At 48.3% G+C, this 18,577-nt stretch overlaps 1 protein-coding gene across 5 annotated transcripts in view; it reads left to right on the top strand.

Annotated features, from left to right (window-relative positions):
* MRPL14 (mitochondrial ribosomal protein L14) overlaps positions 1–18,577 on the top strand; it is a 38,272-nt gene that overhangs the window by 1,438 nt on the left and 18,257 nt on the right. For 3 of the 5 annotated variants that reach the window (XR_008956198.1, XR_008956197.1, XR_008956199.1), the window contains exons 2-3: positions 9,401–9,479; positions 11,644–14,694. Coding sequence is in view for 1 of the 5 variants with exons in the window: in XM_026507354.4 (XP_026363139.1) it covers positions 9,409–9,479; positions 11,644–12,010 (438 nt within the window). In the remaining 4 variants the exon portion in view is untranslated. Of the gene's footprint in view, positions 1–7,337; positions 7,422–9,400; positions 9,480–11,643; positions 14,695–18,577 lie in introns of those variants that run through there. The other 2 variants (XR_008956200.1, XM_026507354.4) reach the window with 2 other exon arrangements.

The raw sequence follows: 18,577 nt of genomic DNA, 5'->3' as shown, positions 1-18,577 counted from the left end.
GCACACTGGGAACATACAGTAAAGAATGGAGTGTGTCTCTTCTTTTTTAGGGGAGGTACTGCCCAAGAAGAAAGACAGTTTACTCTTCACTCGTGGAAATACATGGAATTGAAGAACAAGCACTTTGTTGGAGTAGGAAGTGGGTGGCTTACTTAGAAAGGTTAGAAAGGAGGATGGGGTGAAATTGTCTTTGGTAGACTCCCTGGTGGGAAGAGTCGATGTAGATTTGGATTCTGAGAGTTGTTTTGGGTAGGAGCAAGCAGTTGAGATGAACAGCGTTCCGCCCCGTTTTTTTGCTTTTATTTTTCTTAGATGGAATTGTCCATTCAACCCGTAGAGCTTCTTGGATGTATATATCTTATGGAACTTTTCCCATATTGTGTTGATTTTGTGGTTGTAAAGCTGGTGTGATCCATTGCCAAAAGCATTTATAATGGAAGTGGATCTCTGAGGATCACTACATGGTATTTCTTATGTATTACTATTTTTTAATCTGAACATGTGGGGGATTCCTGGTCTATTTCTGCCTGTGCCTGATTAAGATTACCACATATTAACAGACAGAAAGAAGAGGGAACTTTTCAAAAAGCCTGAAATGATAATTGAATCAAACGCACTGTGAAATCCATGAAGAAACAGTGGCCAAAATATTTTATTATGGCTCCTGAATATCAGGGGTAAAATCTTTGGGATGGAGTCCATTTTTCAGGTGGCACTCTGTTGGGCACTGAACGTGATTATTTAGACTCGCCTCAACATTTAGAATCTTAGACGATGTAAGAGTTCTTTTAAGCCTATCTTGTCCCATTTTTGTGTTGGGGGACCCACATAACATGGATTTTCCTATTGTTTTTGTTACTTGGATAGTTCTTATGGCTCTGGGGGGACTTGGGGCCTCCAAAGGTCTCTTTTTGATGGTCTCAAAAATCAAGTTACAAGTTAGCTTTTATTTTAGAGGCTGCTGGTTTTGGGTTGTAGCTCACCCTGGTGCGATCGTACATGTGTGTTAGCAATGACAGCAGGTTTGTACGAAAGGACTGATTCAGAGTCCAGCAGTGTTGCTCTGGGTCAGACAGTATACGTTCTTGTTTGAAAAGGCAGCAGGTGGCTTATGTATTAGTGAAGCACAACTCAGTGGGAAAGTCCCCCTGTCAAAAGCTTTCTAAAAATCATTTGTGTCTTTAGAAAAGGGAAGAAGCACTTCTCCATGTCTACTTTAACCTGTGAAAAACACTTTTAGGAGTGAGGGATCTTTATTTATTTTTTATTTTTTTATTTTTTATTATTATTTAATTAATGATTTTTTATTATATTATGTTAGTCACCATACAGTACATCCCCGGTTTCCGATGTAAAGCTCGATGATTCATTAGTTGTGTATAACACCCAGTGCACCATGCAATACGTGCCCTCCTTACTACCCATCACTGGTCTATCCCATTCCTCCGCCCCCCTCCCCTCTGAGGCCCTCAGTTTGTTTCTCATAGTCCATAGTCTCTCATGTTTCATTCCCCCTTCTGATTACCCCCTCTTTCTTTATCCCTTTCTTCCCCTACCGATCTTCCTAGTTCTTATGTTCCATAGATGAGAGAAGAGGGATCTTTATTTTTATTTATTTATTTTTAAAAAAAATTTTAAAGATTTTATTTATTTATGTGACAGAGAGACAGCCAGCGAGAGGGAACACAGCAGGGGGAGTGGGAGAGGAAGAAGCAGGCTCCCAGCGGAGGAGCAGGATCATGCCCTGAGCCAAAGGCAGACACTTTAACAACTGCGCTACCCAGGCACCCCTATTTATTTATTTTTAAAGATTTTATTTATTTATTTGAGAGAGAGTGAGTGAGAGAGCACAAGCAGGGGGGAGGGGCAGAGGGGGAGGGAGAAGCAGGCTCCCCGCTGAGTAGGGAGCTGGATTCGGATGCATGGGGGTTAGAGGGGAGCTGGATCCTGGGACTCCAGGATCATGACCTGAGTCAAAAACAGATGCTTAACTGACTGAGCCACCCAGGTGCCTCAAGATTGAGGGATCTTTAAAGACACACCCATGGTGCTGCCCTGAGAATCAGTGAGTCAGGCTTTTCTCCCCGGTCAACATCTGGGAAACTGCTTATGCTGCAGACCTGGTACCTACTGGTTAGTTCAGAGAGGGATTCCCCACTGGAAGACAGCCCCTTTCATGAGGGAAGCCAAAGCATTTTCATTTGCATGCCTCTTTGCTCTTCCCTTGGACCCCTGCTTCACAGAGAGTTACTGAGGTCCCAGAGAATGTCAGCAGCATCCTGTCTTTGAGTCCAGGGGCTCCCTTAGGATTTTCGTTCTCTATTGCCCGCATGCCCAACTGACAGCTCCATAAACCTGGCTCCTTGCCAGTGGCCCAGTAGAGGTGCTAATGGGAAGGAAATGTGTACGTGATTAAGTGGAAGTTAACTTTGCCTTGTACAGTTTTTCTGAGTTTGACCATATCAAGATTGTTACAGACTTATTTCTGGGACTGTAGCTGTTTGCACACCTGTGAGGTAGGGATGGAGGGGGAGCAAAGCCAGGATAGATAAAATCCACACGTTGAAAAGCCAATTTGAATAATTGAGAATTGACGTGTATATTAAGGAACCACTATTTTAAATACTTTTGTAACCAAGTGGAGCATAAGGTAAATAAACAAACAAGCATGGGACAAGAACCCTGGAAACATTTATCTTTGTGAATCAAATTGAGAAATGGGGTCCTCACTGGTGGACTTGGTAGAAAGAGCCCGCTGTGCCGTGGAGGGATGCTTTGCTTATTTTTTTTTTTAATGATTTTTTTATTATATTATGTTAGTCACCATACAGTACATCCCCGGTTTCCGATGTAAAGTTCGATGATTCATTAGTTGCGTATAACACCCAGTGCTTTGCTTATTGACAGTGATGCTGTGAAAACTGACACCTTGGCAGGTGAATCAGATCAGCTTCAGCTTTGGTCCTAGGCTGGGCTGGGTGTCGTACAGATATTTGTTGAAAAGACAGGGTCACCTGGATGGCTCAGTCAGTTAAGCGTCGGACTCTTGGTTTTGGCTCTAGGGCACGAGATCTTGGGGTCCTGGAATCTAACCCTATATGGGGCCCCTTGCTCAGCGGGGGAGGGGGGACCTGCTTGAGATTCTCTCCCTCTTCCCCTTCCCCTCACTCGCGCATGCACACTCTCTCTCTAAAAATCTAAAATAAATAAAATTTTTTTTAAAAGCTTTTTAGGTGGGTGGGGGATTGGCTAGATGGGTATTCAAGACGGCACTGGTGATGAGCACTGGGTGTTGTATGTAAATGATGAGTCACTGAATTCAACTCCAGAAACCTATATTGCACTGTTAACTAAGTAAAATTTAATTAAAAAAAAAAGACAGCTTTTTAATTCCTGAGTTTTAAAAGATTCGACAGAGGAGAAGGAGTGCTTACGCTCTGCATGGCATGAGTGTTTCTGTGAAGTTTATTAGTGGTTAAAGCAGCCATGTTATCTGTGTAGGTGCAATAGAAACAGAGTTCTGACCTTGGACAGTCAACAAGTTGCTTAGCATTTTGGACTTCATTTCTTCATCTGCAAAATGGTACTTTATTGAGCCCCCAGAATTATTCAAAACCCTTAGCAGATTCAACCCCTTGCAGACTGTTGTTCTTTGTTATTTGTCTATAGGTTTCCGTTGGGTGCTCACGAGGGAATCATCGGAGGTGCCTGGTTGGCTCAGTCAGTAGAGCATGCAACTCTTGATCTCCGAGTTGTGAGTTTGAGCCCCACGTTGGGTGGAGAGATTACTTAAAAATGAAATCTTAAAAAAAAAAAGAAAAAGTAGGGAGTCATCCAACAAAACGATCTATGAGAGTACTCTGAGAATTGTAACGTGTTCTACTTGTGTGAGGTTAAAAACCCACAAAACTTCCTAAAAGAGACTAATTGTACAATAAAACAGTAATGAGTTTTTAAGCAACCAATAAGAGTACTTATTGGTACAGAAAGATTGGGGCAATACCTGCAGGAGATGGGAGGGGCTATGTCTGCATGATAGGGCAGAGGGTTGGGGAGTGCCTTTTTTGAATCCTGGAAGCTGGTAGGTTTCTGCTTTTCTCTGCTTTAATTAAGAAGGACACTTCTATCCTTACCCTAGGTGTTTTTCCGTTTTGTGACTGGGCCCTGCATTTGTATGGCATCTCTTTTCAGTTACTGACAACGTCCTTTGAACATGCCTTTGTGATTGTGCTGAACTTTTGATTTTTTTTTTTGTTTGTTTCTTTGGAGCCCATCCCCTTGCAAGGCCTTTATTTTTTATATTTTAAATATTTATTTGACAGAGAGAGACAGCAAGAGAGGGAACACAAGCAGGAGAGATGGGAGAGGGAGAAGCAGGCTCCCCATGGAGCGGGGAGCCTGACGATCGCAGGACCCTGGGATCACGACCTGAGCTGAAGGCAGATGCTTAACAACTGAGCCACTCAGGCGTCCCTATTTTTAATTTTTTTTAAAGATTTTATTTATTTATATATTTGAGAGAGAGACAGAATGAGGGAGAGAGAGCACAAGCCACGGGGAGAGGCAGAGGGAGAAGTGGACTGAGCCACCCAGGTGCCTCGAGAGGCCTTTAAATGTACATAACACATCAGGCACTTAAAGATGGAAATTGTTTAGGTGGAAACAGTGATACTAAGTATACCATTTGGCTGACTCTTGCTCAAGTAGTGGTACATTCCTGCTTTCTACAAAGCGCCAGCGGTATAGACTCTGTCTGCTTTTCCAGCTCAGTCTCTGTTTATTAAAATTCATTAAACACGAGTTCCCTGTGTCTAAGAGGCTTCCCCAAGTCACTAGGAGCCTGAGTGAAGGACACAAGAAAGACCACCAACCCCCCAGCATGGAGCCTCTCTCGAACTGAAGCATGAATTGTAATTGCAGATTGAATTGTTTTCATTTAACAGATACTTAGTAAACTCGATTCATGTGCATTGCACTGAACCCTCTGAGTGTGCAGCGCTGAGCAGTGCAGGCCTGGTCCCTGCCCTCACCGAGTGTATTTCCAGTGGGACCTATAAGGTGATGTCAAGTAAAAGACTCACCTGTGTGTCCCTGACGCTTACGGCCCTCCCTGGCCTTCAAAACAGAAGGGAGATCTTAAAGCTAAACCAGGATGGAAAATGAGCACAATTCTTGGATTGTATTCAGTGATTTCTCTCTTTCATTCCCTCCTCCCTCCTTCCTTCTCTTGCTTCCCCTTCCCCCTGTCCGGAGAGGTTGTGATTCATATCCTTTTTTTTTTTTTTTTTAAAGATTTTATTTATTTATGTGACAGAGAGACAGCCAGCGAGAGAGGGAACACAAGCAGGGGGAGTGGGAGAGGAAGAAGCAGGCTCATAGCGGAAGAGCCTGATGTGGGGCTCGATCCCGGAATGCCGGGATCACACCCTGAGCCGAAGGCAGACGCTTAACGACTGCGCTACCCAGGCGCCCCTGTGATTCATATCCTAAACCTGGAGGGCAGTACTTGGTGCTGACCAGGAAGTGGCATGAAAAGCCATCGCTGGCACTGGAGTTTACAGAATACCTGGCCTCTGAGTGAGAGTGCTGTGGAGGAGGAAATACCATTGGGGTTAGCTTCCTGGGCAAACAGGAGACTCAGAATGACACTGCTTGTGAAACAGCATTATATCTAGACTGCCCTAGAGTGAATCAGGGCCTGCGTCTGCTGATGGATTTGTGCTGGGAAATAGCATCAAGGTCGATTGGAGTTGCTTTGAAGTAAATTGCTGCTTCCACTACTCTGGCCTGCTCCAAACCAGTTATTTAGTGGTGGGATGAGGTGCTTTTCCACAGTGGGCATTGTCGGCACCAGGCCCAGGAGATGATTCCAGGGGCTTGTAAGCATGGCAAGGGCTAATCCCCCAGGACTGGCATCATGGTTCTCCTAAAGCATGTGTGCCTGTGATGCCCTGCTTCCTCATGCACGCATAAGAGCTCTACGCGGTCTGGCTCTCCGTCTGTGTAGAGCCATGGGTGAGGGGAATCTGTTTTTCTGTTGGCTACCTCATTTATTTTATTCCGCAAATATTTTTTGCATTCCTACTCTCTCAAGACCTGCTGGGGTGGGAGTGGAGGGGACCACAGATTGATTATTTATTTATTTAAAGAAATAAGGGATATGCATATAGTAAGTGAATATATTTGGTGCTTTTGTGTTCATGGGAATGCTCACTGCTGTCCATTTGATGTCTCAAGTCCTTTGGGTGTGGAGATCACTATCAGATCCGCTAAAGAGCTAGTGGAAAGTCTGGATTGGACCTTGTCTTGTGAAAATGGAAGTACCTCCTGGAGATGTGAATGTATTACTCCTGTGCCTGATGGCAGTACACATAATCCTCATGATCTGAGTCTCTATGATCTCTGAATTCCGGTCTGAGTTCAGATGGCATGTTACCAAGACCTCTGGCTCCTGAGTTTTGGAGAGTGAGTAGCAAGAACTAGAATGGGGGCGCCTGGGTGGCTCAGTTGTTAAGCATCTGCCTTTGGCTCAGGGCGTGATTCCAGGGTCCTGGGATCGAGCCCCACATCAGGCTCCTCCGCTGGGAGCCTGCTTCTTCCTCTCCCACTCCCCCTGCTTGTGTTCCCTCTCTCGCTGGCTGTCTCTGTCAAATGAATAAATAATTAAAAGAAAAAAAAAAGAACTAGAATGTTAAGGGTTTTCAGCCTTTTCTGAAAAAAAGTATCCAAATGTATGCAGTTGACTGAGTTTGGATGGTGAACGTTGGAGCTGTGAGAGCTCCCCCAGCGCGGACTCCCCAGATGTCCTCAGTGTGCAGGAGGGGTAGCAGGTGATGCTGCAGTTTTACACAAGGCTTCCTGGGGAAGACGCATTTGGCGCTGGGTCAGGTTTAGCCGGGCAGAGACGGGCATAGGTTGTGGGGGTGGCTTGTGAACAAGGCACGGAGAGGAGGTCTGGGTTTGGGTTTGTGCCCAGGCTGCCCAGCAGATTTGAGAGAGGTGCCTTGAATCGTGGGTTTGTTGTACCAAGTCGGGAAAGTTCTGGGAAGCCCCCAGCACTTCGGCAGTCCTTGGCTAACGTAAGTGTTACTGAGGAAGAGGTGCAGTGTGGAGAGGCAGGGTGTTGCAGTTCTCAGGAGAGGGAATGTGGGTGGGTGGTGCTGGGCTAATCTTGAGGGTTCTGTGGAGGCGCTGAGGAGCCTCTTTTCTCCCAGGGAATGAGAACAAGGGCCCCGCCAGCGTCAGATGGGAAAGCTTGGCTGAGATCGGAGGTCACTGCAGCCTGGACCAGACCGACTGCTTTTCAGAGACCTTTTTTTTTTTCTTCTCCCCTTAAGGCCAATCTTCAGTTATTGCTCAGAGTGTGGAGCTCTTCTGCCACCTACACTACACATTGTCCTCAAAACTTAAATTGGATTAAAGTGAGTAATTTTCACCTGGTGTTTATACGTTTCAGTTGATTCAGCAAGCATTAAGTTGGGCATGAGAAAAATGTGTCTGTGATTATCAGTGATGGAACAAGGATGATTTCACAGTTGGAAAAATATTAATATTTAAAGTTAAGCCATGTTAACTGTTGAGTAAAAGCATGGGTTCAGGAAGCCAATTCCTGGGGAACAAATTTCAACTTTGTCACTCTTGGCTGTGTGACCGTGGGCGAATTCCCTAACCTCGCCAGTTAGAGAATTACTCTTCATGTGTAAAATGAGGCTAATACTAATGCCTGTTTCATAGAGGTTTTTGGGAGGCTTAAATGAGGTGGTAACGTAAAGTACTTAGTCTAGTGCCTGATGTGTTAACTATAGGGCTAAATTTTCATAAAGAAAACAGAAGCAGACCAGATGACCCTTAAAGCTGCTTCTCACCCTCAGCTCCCCTGTGAGACGTGAGCTTTGTATGGCGGGTGAAGCTGTAGGGTGTGGGGGAAGACCCTTGGGCCAAGGCCAGGCCCAGTTCTGGTTCTGGGTCTGCACGTGGCTAGCCGTCTCTCTGTCTCTCCGTTTCCTCATCTGTGAGAGGAGGTGTGATGGGATGGGCGACAACGATGGTGACAGAGACAGCCAGTAGGTACTGAGTACCGGGCACTGTGCTCTGTGCTTCGCTCGGCCTATCCCATGAGCAGCTGGGAGTAGACGTTGCAGATGGGGAAACCGAAGCTCAGAGTTCTTTGTCCAGGGTCACCTGGCTTTGGCTAGAAAGGTAAAGCTGGCCTCATCTGATAGTCTTTGATTCGGTGTGTCAGATGTTAATAGTTCTATAAGGTCGCTGCCTTCTTTTCATTTAATTTTCTGATTATTTTTGGCCACTGCTTCCTGGGTTGTCTTAAGGAAAAGGCTGGAGACTAAGCTTATGATTTGAGTCTAAATTGTTTTTAATAAGCATTTTTGGTGTGTCTGGATATTTCTTTGGAAGTAAATAATGGCTCCCCCTCCCACTCTTATTAAATAAAATCTTATCTGAGGTGCTTTGAACTTACGTGAGGGAAGGCTGTGTGTAAATACTGCAGGGGTAGAGGTCTTTCTCAGCAGATTTCTCCATGAGGCCCTCTGCAGCCAAACATTTGGATAGGACAGGCGTGTCTTGCCCCTGGAATTGCCAGCTGGCTGTGGGGTTTTCTTCGACATGCCCCTAACTGATGCCCGGGTGTTGTAGGCCGCTGGGGTTGCCATATTTGTTGGTGCTAGGGAGCCGCAGGGTTGGGGTTCTGCAAGTTGGAGGCCCTGGCGTTGGGTCAGTGTGTTTTCTTCTACCTCCAGCTTGCTCTCCCAAATTCCGCTCTCGGCTGTAGTGTGGGCAGGTAGGTTTTCTGTGTAATACTGTTGTTTGGGAGACTGACCCAAGTAGAGGCGTTGGTCGGTGACTTGGCAGGAGCATCCTTTGGCCCTACTTGGCTAGCCCTGAGCTGCCCAGGTGTTCTGGCTCCTTTATTTGGGGAAAGGTGACGTGGTGACAATGTGGCAGTTGCTCAGGTAGTCTACCTGCAGGGAGTGAAAGCTCTGGTCTCAGGAGGCTCCCAAGCGTCACCAGCAGCACCAGCGTGCAGGCTTTCCTCTGTGGAGGACTTGGGGAGGGGTCCCTGGTCGGGTGTGTACTGGAGGACTCCTGCTTGCTTCCTGCCTGTGGAAGTGATGTCACCAGGAAGGCAGCCTCCGTGCTGTTGTATTATAGCAAGAGCGGCTGCGGGCCGTGCCGGCTCTCTGACCCCAGTTAGAATATGAATCAGCAGAACTGTCGCTGGAGTTCCATCTAATCATCTGCGTATCTTTTAACCACTAAGATTTATATTTAGTGACTAATGATCTTATGCTAGAAGTACCATCTCCCACACAAGTCCCCGGCAGGCTGGCTCTGAGTAAGGGCACTGACTTAGAAGTAAACCCTTTCCCCTCTTTTTCTGCAGGATTTGCCATGGCTTTCTGTGCTGGGCTCTGGGGCCCCTTCGCCCATGCAAGGAGAGCGCTCAGCCAGCGCCGTTTCAGGTAACTTTCCCATTCGGTTCTTGAAGCTGTGTCTGAGTAAGCCTCTCATCAGGGCTGGGTGTTGTTGGGTGACTAGAAAGGGAGGTGGGCTTGGCATGTGGGAAAGCTGAATGCTTTGGTCAGGTTGGATAAGAGGATTGGTAAGGACGTGACCTTGCTGTTGGCGGTGGGGTAGGAAGTGGCCTGCAGTAGAGGAAGAAGCTCAGTCCTTGCTGGATTCTTGCAGTGACTCCAGCGTCTCTCAACCCCATCATTCCCTCCCGTGCATGAAAACCTTCTCTTTTAAAAACAGAATCTCTTTTCAAAATGTTACATGCATATAACCAAAACTCATGCATGATAAAAGTGTGACAGCCTCCCCTCTTTTTAGATGCTAAGCCAGGACACAGAGCACGGGGTGCGTTATTGTCACTCCCTGGCGGTTACTGAGCACTGCGCCTAGGGTTGGTCATAGATGAATAAGAATTGCTTCCTGTCCTGAAAGAGTCTTCACAGTTGGCCACAGGAGCAAACTTGGAAACAAATAACTCCGAGGAAATGTGACCAGTATAATAATAGAGGTTTTTACGGTGCTTTGGATGGCTTGAGACAGGAGCTGCTAATGGAGGAGGAGGAAGGGAGAGCAGAGGCGGCCTTCCCAGAAGGGAAGTGGGAGCAGGCCCCGTCCAGGCCTCTGGGGAGGGCCGAGAGGTGTGGCGTGTCTGGAGGGCACAGACCACTCTGATCAGTGGTAAGAGATTGTGGCCCTCAGATAGTAGGTAAGTGGGGGCCAGGTTATTGACAGCGTAGACAGTGGGGGACCACTGAACAGTTCTAAGGGGAGTGGTCTCACTTTTATGTTCTAAAAGAGAGCTCTTGGCTGGCAACTTGAGGCATACGGAACCAGTTCGCACACTATTGTAACAGTCTTGGTGTAAGAGAGAAAGCTGCCGAACTGAGGAAGTGTGGGCGGGGGTGGAGGGAGAGGACAGAGGGGCTTCACAGGTGGTATCAGTAGGACTTGGCAGCCAAGGCAGTTGATGGAGAGAGATTTATGGCTTGGGAGCTGGAGAGGCCATTATCTAAATAAGAAATGCAGCAGCATGGGGAGGTTTGCAAGGGAAGATGATGAGGTCCGTGTGGGACCTAGTGTATCAGTGGCTCATGTTGTGGGGAGCTTAGAGTGGAAATACAGGACTAGAATACAGGAGAGAAGTGAGGCTGGAGATGGAATTTACTAGTTGGAAGCAAAGGGAATCAATAAAATTGCCCCAGTGTAGGCATGCAGAATGCGAAGGGAGAGCCTAGGGTTACCCTGGAGAATAGCACTTAAGGTGCTGGCATCAGGAAAATAGAAATCCCACTGTTGGGCGCCTGGGTGGCTCAGTCAATTAAGCGTCTGCCTTCGGCTCAAGTAATGATCCTGGGGTCCTGGGATCAAGCCCCTCATTGGGCTCCCTGCTCAGTGGGGAGCTTGCTTCTCCCTCTGCCGCTCCCCCTGCTTGTGCTTTCTCTCTCTCTCTCACTGTCTCTCTTAAGTAAATAAATAAGATCTTAAAAAAAAAAAAAAAAAAAAAAAGGCCCAGGACTTTACATTAAAAAAAAAAAAATCCTGTTGTTATCAGACTGCTTAATAATAGCTTATCTGCCTTTAATAGGTACTCTTAAAAAAAATTACAATCTAGTGGGGAAAAATGCACTGAAACACAAGATCGTTACCTTGACTTCTTTCTGGTTTCTGTTATGTCAGGGGACTCCCTTAGCAAACCTACTCACACATATCATCTGGTTCCCAGCGACACATAGATGGGAAATCTTGGAATCATTCTGGGGGAGCAGGTTTTACAGGCTAGGCAATGGGTGAGGCCTGGACTGTAAAATAGTCCCTTAATCCTCAGAGTTCTTTTGGATACCAAAGGCTTTCAGTTAAGCTACCATGGAGTTCGTTGTAACAGAAAATTGGGTTCTCTTTAAAACCCCTCCAAAGTGAGATGTTGACCCACCAGCAGAAGCTTTTGACTGTGAGGAAGCTGTCTTGGGCACCTGACTTTCGGTCAGGGCCCTGGGTTTTGCTCAGTTCAGCGTGTTGTTGCTATCGTGTGATCTCTCCCAGGCCTTGCCCTCAGAGGCGTCTGCACCCTGACCAGGAGAATACAGACCTCAGACTTTTTTTCTCTTTCCCCAGCACCACTGGGAGCCTCGGTGCAATTCAGAAGATGACGCGGGTCCGTGTGGTGGACAACAGCGCCCTGGGGAATACCCCATACCATCGGCCTCCTTGTTGCATCCACGTCTATACCAAGAATGGGGTGGGCAAGGTGGGCGACCGGGTACTGCTGGCCATCAAGGGACAGAAGAAAAAGGCACTCATTGTGGGGCATCGCATGCCCGGTCCCCGGATGACCCCCAGGTTTGACTCCAACAATGTGGTCCTCATCGAGGACAATGGGAACCCTGTGGGGACCCGAATTAAGATACCCATCCCCACCAGCCTACGCCAGAGGGAAGGCGAATTTTCCAAGGTGTTGGCCATTGCTCAGAGCTTTGTGTGAGCAGGGCTCAGGCCGCCGGCTGCCCTGGGACTCATGGGAGGGAGCTTGCGGCCCCATGGCGGGGAACAGTGTCCTGTGAAATAATAAACCTCTTCCTGTATGTTTCCTCCTGAGCTTTTTGGGATGTGGTCATGAGGTAAATGTCACTGAAGCAGTTAAAAGGTGACCTACCTTTGTCTGGTCACACAGATGGCATGAGATAGCCTATGAGCTCATCCGGGATTATCAAGCTCTGGAAAATGGAGGTACAGACCAAATGCTAATTCACAGGCGTACAGTTGGACTCAGTCACTTTCTAACCAGGCAAGCTTTTTTGTTTTTTATGTTAATTGTTTTGCCATTCAAAGTATCCTCTTTCTGTGTCAGGTGGCCCGAGATATTAAATGGTTAGGAAGGTCACAGGTTAGCATGAGTAAGGGCAGAGGGACTTGTTTCGTCTAGTGGAACATTGCCTTCAGGCTTCACTAGAACCCTCAGCCAGGGCCCAGGACACTCCCGTGTGTTCAGGAGCAGCGAGCTTCTTCCCGTGACGGCTGGGGAGACGGGTGAGCCTGTCTCTTTGGCAGATGACCTGATCTTGGGCCTGTGCAGGTGAGTCCATTTATTTGTTGATCTGGGGGAGACTTGGGGGCTCCCTCAGTTCCTTGAATGAGCTCTCCTCATCTCTTCTATAAATCCATTCATTTACTCATTCGTAATATCCTGGGCACACACTCCTTGTCTGTTCCCGCGGCCTCCGAGCGGCAGGGTAGCATAATGATCAAGAGCACAGGCTCTGTAGCCAGACTGCCTGCGTGTGAATCCTGACCACCACTTACCGCTTCCTGACTTGGGGCAAGTTTTTTAACTTCTCTGTCCCTCAGTTTCCTCCTCTGTAAAATGGGGATGTAGATGTAATGGCACCTACTTGGTAGGAATGGTGGGAGAATTCCGTGAGGTAGTTACCTCGAAGTGCCTGGCAATAATAAGCACTCAGGAGGTACTGGCTAATTTCTGTTGTTATTACCCTGCATGCGCCAGCCCCGAAGAACAGCGGAGAGTGCGAGTAGATGAGGTCCTTGCCCTCACGGAGCTTGCAGTGTTCCCAGGGAGAATCGACACAGATCGCCTAAGTGCTCGGATGCGGAGCCTCAGGTGGGAGAGTGCCTGGGATCGCGGGTTTAGGCTTCTGTCTGCGGGATTGGAGGCCGCTTGCCCGAGAAAGGGTCTCATCAGCTGCTTTCTGAGGAGTGGATAGAAGTGATAGAAGCATACTGGTTACCTGGGGCTGGGGAGGAGTGCAGACCGGAAAGGGGCAGAGGGGAAACGTAAGGGCGTTGGAGACGTTCTCAGTCTAGATCTGGGCGGGAGTTATGGGAGTGGACACATCTGGAAAGCATTATTGAGCTGCACACACGAGTGCACACTATGTACTTTATACCTTAGCAAAAATAAACGGATAGGCATTAGTTAGGCAAGAGAGGAGGGAAAAATACTCCAGGCAGAGGAAAGAGCATGTGCAAAAACCCTGTGGCAGCAGTGAATGGGATACGTACCAGGGACTTGAAAAAGCCAGTATGGTTGGAGCAGGGAGAGTGAGCTGGAGCGTGGTGCAGGATGAGGGGAGGAGAGGGGCAGGGCCAGGCTGGGCAGGGTCTTGTCAGCCCCAGGCAGCTTTCCTTGTCCTGAGGGCATCGGCATACTGTTGTGCGCTATTGAGCATGTGGGGTGGGGTGGTGGTAGAGGAGATCTGCTTAGATTTGCTCTGTGGACAGAGGCTAAGGGAGGCCAGAATGGGTAGCATAGGCTTTGCGGCAGACCCTGTGAAGATGACAACGAGTTGGGTGGCGATGGTGGTGACGGAGGGGAGTAGAAGCCCTTAGGAGGCTCAGTTCACTGGGCTTGGCGGTGCATTTAGACGGTGGGGAAGGGCAGGAATGGGTCCCCGGTTTCTGGCTTCTGTGCCTGGATGGTTGGTCCTGCCAAGCATCGAGGGGCCGGGGCCCTAGGAGAGGTCTGGGTGGGGGAGGGAGCATTGGGGGCCTCTGGATGGGGTGCCAAGAGGTATCAAGTAGGTGGCTGGATGTAAATGATCTCTTCAGTTGGAGCGGCACTTAGTATCTGTTTGGAAAGTATTTATGTGTCTGTCTCTTCTTGGGTCCCTCCTAGGCCTTAGGTTTGACAGGCACTGGTCCGTGTTTTAGATGAGGATGCTGAGTTTCCGAGGTAACGTAATTTCACAGGGTCTTAAAACTAATAGGTGGTAAAGCTGTTCTTGAAGTCAGATCCTGGGACTTACAACTGAGGGGTCTTCTCACAACATTATGGGGTCTTACTTTTGGGGTTGATGAGTCCTCTCCACCGTGAATTGATTGTCTAGCTGTGATCTAGAGGAGAATTTGAGTTTCCTGAAGTCAGTGGGTATACCCCGCAGCCTGTTGCCTGCCAAGTCCTAACTGCAAGGAAGCGAGGACTAGTGGTTTCTGTCTTCCCGGTTGGCAGGCACCTCTCCCTCGCCCCAGGTTCCTCTGACTAAGCTTGATTCAAGGGAACCTGGGTGCTTTAGGAGCTAACGTCCCTTTCCCTCCGGCCCTCCGGAAGGGCTGCTGGAGTCTGTGGTTGGCCCGCTCTGCTGCAGTGGCTGACCGTGGCCGAGGAGGAGGAGGAGGAGGACTCCTACCTAGACCAGATCTGCTTTGTCCGTGGTGAGTGTCTCTCCAGCTGCGGCAGCTGGTACTCAGCAAGCTCCTCACCTCTCTGCTTTCCAGGGTGCTTCTCAAAGGTTCAGGGGGAAGAGATCCTTGTTCTGGAAAGGAAGGCAGAATTCTGATTCCCAGCCAGGCACCACCTGCTCAGGGGCTGGGCCTTTGCTCTTTCCTGAGCTGCCCCCTTGCATTGCAGGTCACTTGCCTTCTGGGGTCAGGCTCACTCCTTCCTGTGCCCTTAGTCAGCAGACAGCATGTGGATCCTTTCACGAGGGTGCGGGGTCCTGCCGCTCTGCCGAATTCTTCTAGGCACCTGCTGACTCTGAGGCTTACCCGAGTCATTCAAATGACTGTCCATTCAAATGACTGTCCTTGCTGTCCCCTCCTCTGGTCTTCCATGGGCTTAAACACCCCTCCCAAGGTGTTCTCTGCTGACCACTGGAAGGCTGTGGTTTCCGCAAAGCCGAGTGGCCGGAGCCTGCTCTCAGTCTGTGACGCAGGCCTTCCCAGTACACAGCCCAGAATAGCCTCAGCCTTGCTGCTTTTCCAACTGCCCTATCACTTTGCAAACTGGGATCTAATTTGCTGTCCACCCTCCCCACCCCAGTGTCTCAACCAGTACCACTTTCTTTGCTCATGAAATATTTATAATCACAGATTATGTTTCCCTATGAGTCTAAGCTGGCTTTTGTTTTTTTTTTCCCTTCCACACCCTTAAGAAGCTGCCCCTGACAGGTCAGAGAGCCTTGTGTCTCTTGGTTCATAGGCTTCATCGCGCTGTCTCCTGCGGTGTCTGGCTCTACCCATAGTTTTACTCCCTCTGCTGTGGCACCGTCGCAGAAATGTGGTAGAAGGGGCTGTAGGTCCATGGCTGTGGCTGGGAGGCCCGGGCGCCTGTTGGGCCTGTGCTGCTGCCTCGTGTTGGGCAAGCACAGCCTCGGGAGTTGCACGGGGCTGGGTATTCAGGGGACCCAGCCAGTGGGGGGGGCCTCTGGAGTAGTCCAGGCATGTTTCTGGCTGCAGCCCTTGCCCCAGCCACTTTGAAGGGCTTGCCCTTGGCTGCAGGTGGGGACCTGGCCAAAGAATGTACAGAGATCATCCTGTCATCACCAACACTCCTGGAAAACAGCCAAGCCCCTGTGGCTGGGTGGCCTCTTCCTGGGTGACAGGCAGGTCCCTCCTGAGACTCGAGCCCAGCCTGGCTTTAGCAAGGGCGGGCAGTGAGAGAGAGTCCATCGGGAGGCAGAATTCATCTGAGGCCTGACTCCTGTGTCCAAGGGGAGGGGAGGAGCCCCTCCCTCAGCAGGGGAGGCAGTTCCCAGGGTGCACCTCCTCTGGGGCCCAGGGCTCTGGCCTCACCTGGGCGTGGCCTCCTTGGCTTCCCTGCTCCGTCCCCTCATTGCCTTCCTTGGCCTCTTCTCATGCTCTCTCATGTTCTTTCTCAGCTGCTGAGAATTCTCGGGTTTGATGAAAATTGCATGATACTGGAATCAGATGATTAGCTGAAATTCAAATCTGTCCTGGCAGCTGTACCTCTTCCTCTCCTCTGATTCTGTTATTCAGTCTTTAACAAAAAATTTTGGGACTCTGTTTTATTCTCTGCCACCTGGAGGATGGGTAGAGATCACAGTTCAGTTCCCCTCAGCATTTTGGACGTGTGCCAAAGCATTTGCCCTAATGTCAGTCATGTTCCAAATTATTTGGACTTCCCAGGTTCACAGTGGTCATGAGTTTGCTTCTCAGTTTTCAACATCAAGCCAATGTCTTTAGGATTTTTTTTTTTTTTGTCTTCATGATTTTTTAAAAGCAGTGGCTTCCAGCCGATTCAGGAACAGCGATGCCTATTGTCATTTGCTTGATACTATGGCAGGCTGTCTCATGAGACAGACCACAGGCTTTTTTTTTTTTTTTTAAATGAAAGCGACCTTAAACATTTTGGGAATTTCACAAGAGCTCTTGAACAATCGAGATACCCTTGAATATTATGAAACCTTGACTGGCAATTGATTTTAGGGCAAATGTTTACCTGTCAAGAGAAGCAACTCTTGGTCAATCAGGACTGATGATCCAGTGTGGAATCAGAGCCATCCTCCCTGGTTCCCACTCCTGCTCTGGGCTCCCCGTTGACTGGTAGCCACTCCTGAAGCCCGGCGCCAGCACAGGAAGAGGAGAGACAGAGACCTCTCCCACATGCTGGCCCTTTTCAGAGAGGCTGCTCCAGGCCTGTGCCAGCCCATACCCACAGGCTAACCCAGTACCCTTGCCATACCTCGCTGGCCCCGTGCTTAACTACTGTAGTGCCCTGGTTTGCTGCCAGCTCTGGTTAAAGGTTTACTGCTGAAGGAGAATGAAACCCTTGCTTGAAAGGAGGTTTTAGGGTTGCCTGTGGATTTTGTGTCTCCAGGCTTGTCCCCAAAATATGTGAACAATTGAGAATTAGTTACACAGCCCTCAGAATTTGCCGCCGATGTCCTGTCCCACAGGCTTCCCTTTGTACTTAATTAAGTTGCTTTTTGGTAGGTAACTTCTTGTAGAGATGGTCTATGTATACGTGTTTTTCTCCCTTTTTTCCAACATAAAAGTTAATTTTAGTCTGACTGCTTTTATTTATAAGATCATGTGTTTATGTTTTTAAAAAGCCTGATGCCAAAGTGCTTAGGAGTGAAGTGTCTTGATATTTGCAAAAAATTATCAATTGATAGATCTAAATGAGTATATGGCAATCATACTATTCTTCTCTTTTTTTAAAGATCTTATGTATTTGAGAGAGAGTGAGAGAGCACAGATGGAGAGGGAGAGGAAGAAGCAGGCTCCCTGGTGAGCAGAGAGCCTGTACACAGGGCTCGATCCCAGGACCCCAAGATAATGACCTGAGGTGAAAGCAGATGCTTAACCGACAGCCACCCAGGCGCCCCTCTTTTAATTTTTTTTAGGTTTGACATTTTCAAAATAATAGGGATAAAAGAAATAAAAAGGCATAATTGCCTTCTTTTCTTTTCTTTTCTTTTTTTTAATTCTGATGATCAAACCTGTGTTGGAAACGTGCTCCCACTGGTCAGTGCCCAGCCTGGGCCCCTGCACCTGTGGCTCTGCGCTGGCTGATGGGAACTGGACAGTTCAGACAGCAGAAGCCAGAGCTGTTTAGTCCACTCGCTGCTGCCCACCCTCCAGCTTCTGGGTGGGCCTTTCTCACTGCCCCTCCCCCGTCCCCATGGCCTGGGCTTGGTTTGTATTCTTTCCTTCCTTCAGGAACATGGCAGTAGTGTTTTTAACTCTGTTCTAACATCTGGCACGTAGTAGATATGCAGTAAGTGTTGAATTAATAAATTACTTCTATTTAAGTTTGGGGGGAGCGCCTGGGTGGCTCAGTCGTTAAGCATCTGTCTTCGACTCAGGTCGTGATCCCAGTTGAGCCCCACATCGGGCTCCCTGCTCAGGGAGCCTGCTTCTCCCTCTCCCTGCTCCCCTTGCTTGTGCTCTCTCTGTGTCAAATAAATAAAAATAAAATATTAAAAAAAAAAGGTCGTGGGAAGTGTTTAAAGGAAAGGAGAACTTTGTGCTTCCTAATAAGTAACTGCTGTTCATTTGATGTGTACTTCGAGTTTTCCCTTTTGTGACATATGGCTGGGAGCATGGGGTGCCTTTCTCACGGGGCATGTCAGATATAACCCACCTGTGGCTTGAGTTTATTTCAAAACAAAACTGGTACGGTTTGCACCTTCACTATGACCATGTGGACACGGGGGCTGAGGAGCTCCCCAAATTTCATAGATGAAAGAAGCAGATTCAGGATGAGAACTCAGATTTTCTGGTTCCCAGTTCAGTTCTTTTCAGTGCACCTCAGCATCACTGAGCACTTCCTTTTGCCACTGAGCTTAGAAAT

Source organism: Ursus arctos, unplaced genomic scaffold (genome assembly GCF_023065955.2).
Source record: "Ursus arctos isolate Adak ecotype North America unplaced genomic scaffold, UrsArc2.0 scaffold_29, whole genome shotgun sequence".
NCBI classification, from domain to species: domain Eukaryota; kingdom Metazoa; phylum Chordata; class Mammalia; order Carnivora; family Ursidae; genus Ursus; species Ursus arctos.
Note: the sequence above shows the minus strand (reverse complement) of the source record. Positions and strands in the feature narration are given on the sequence as shown.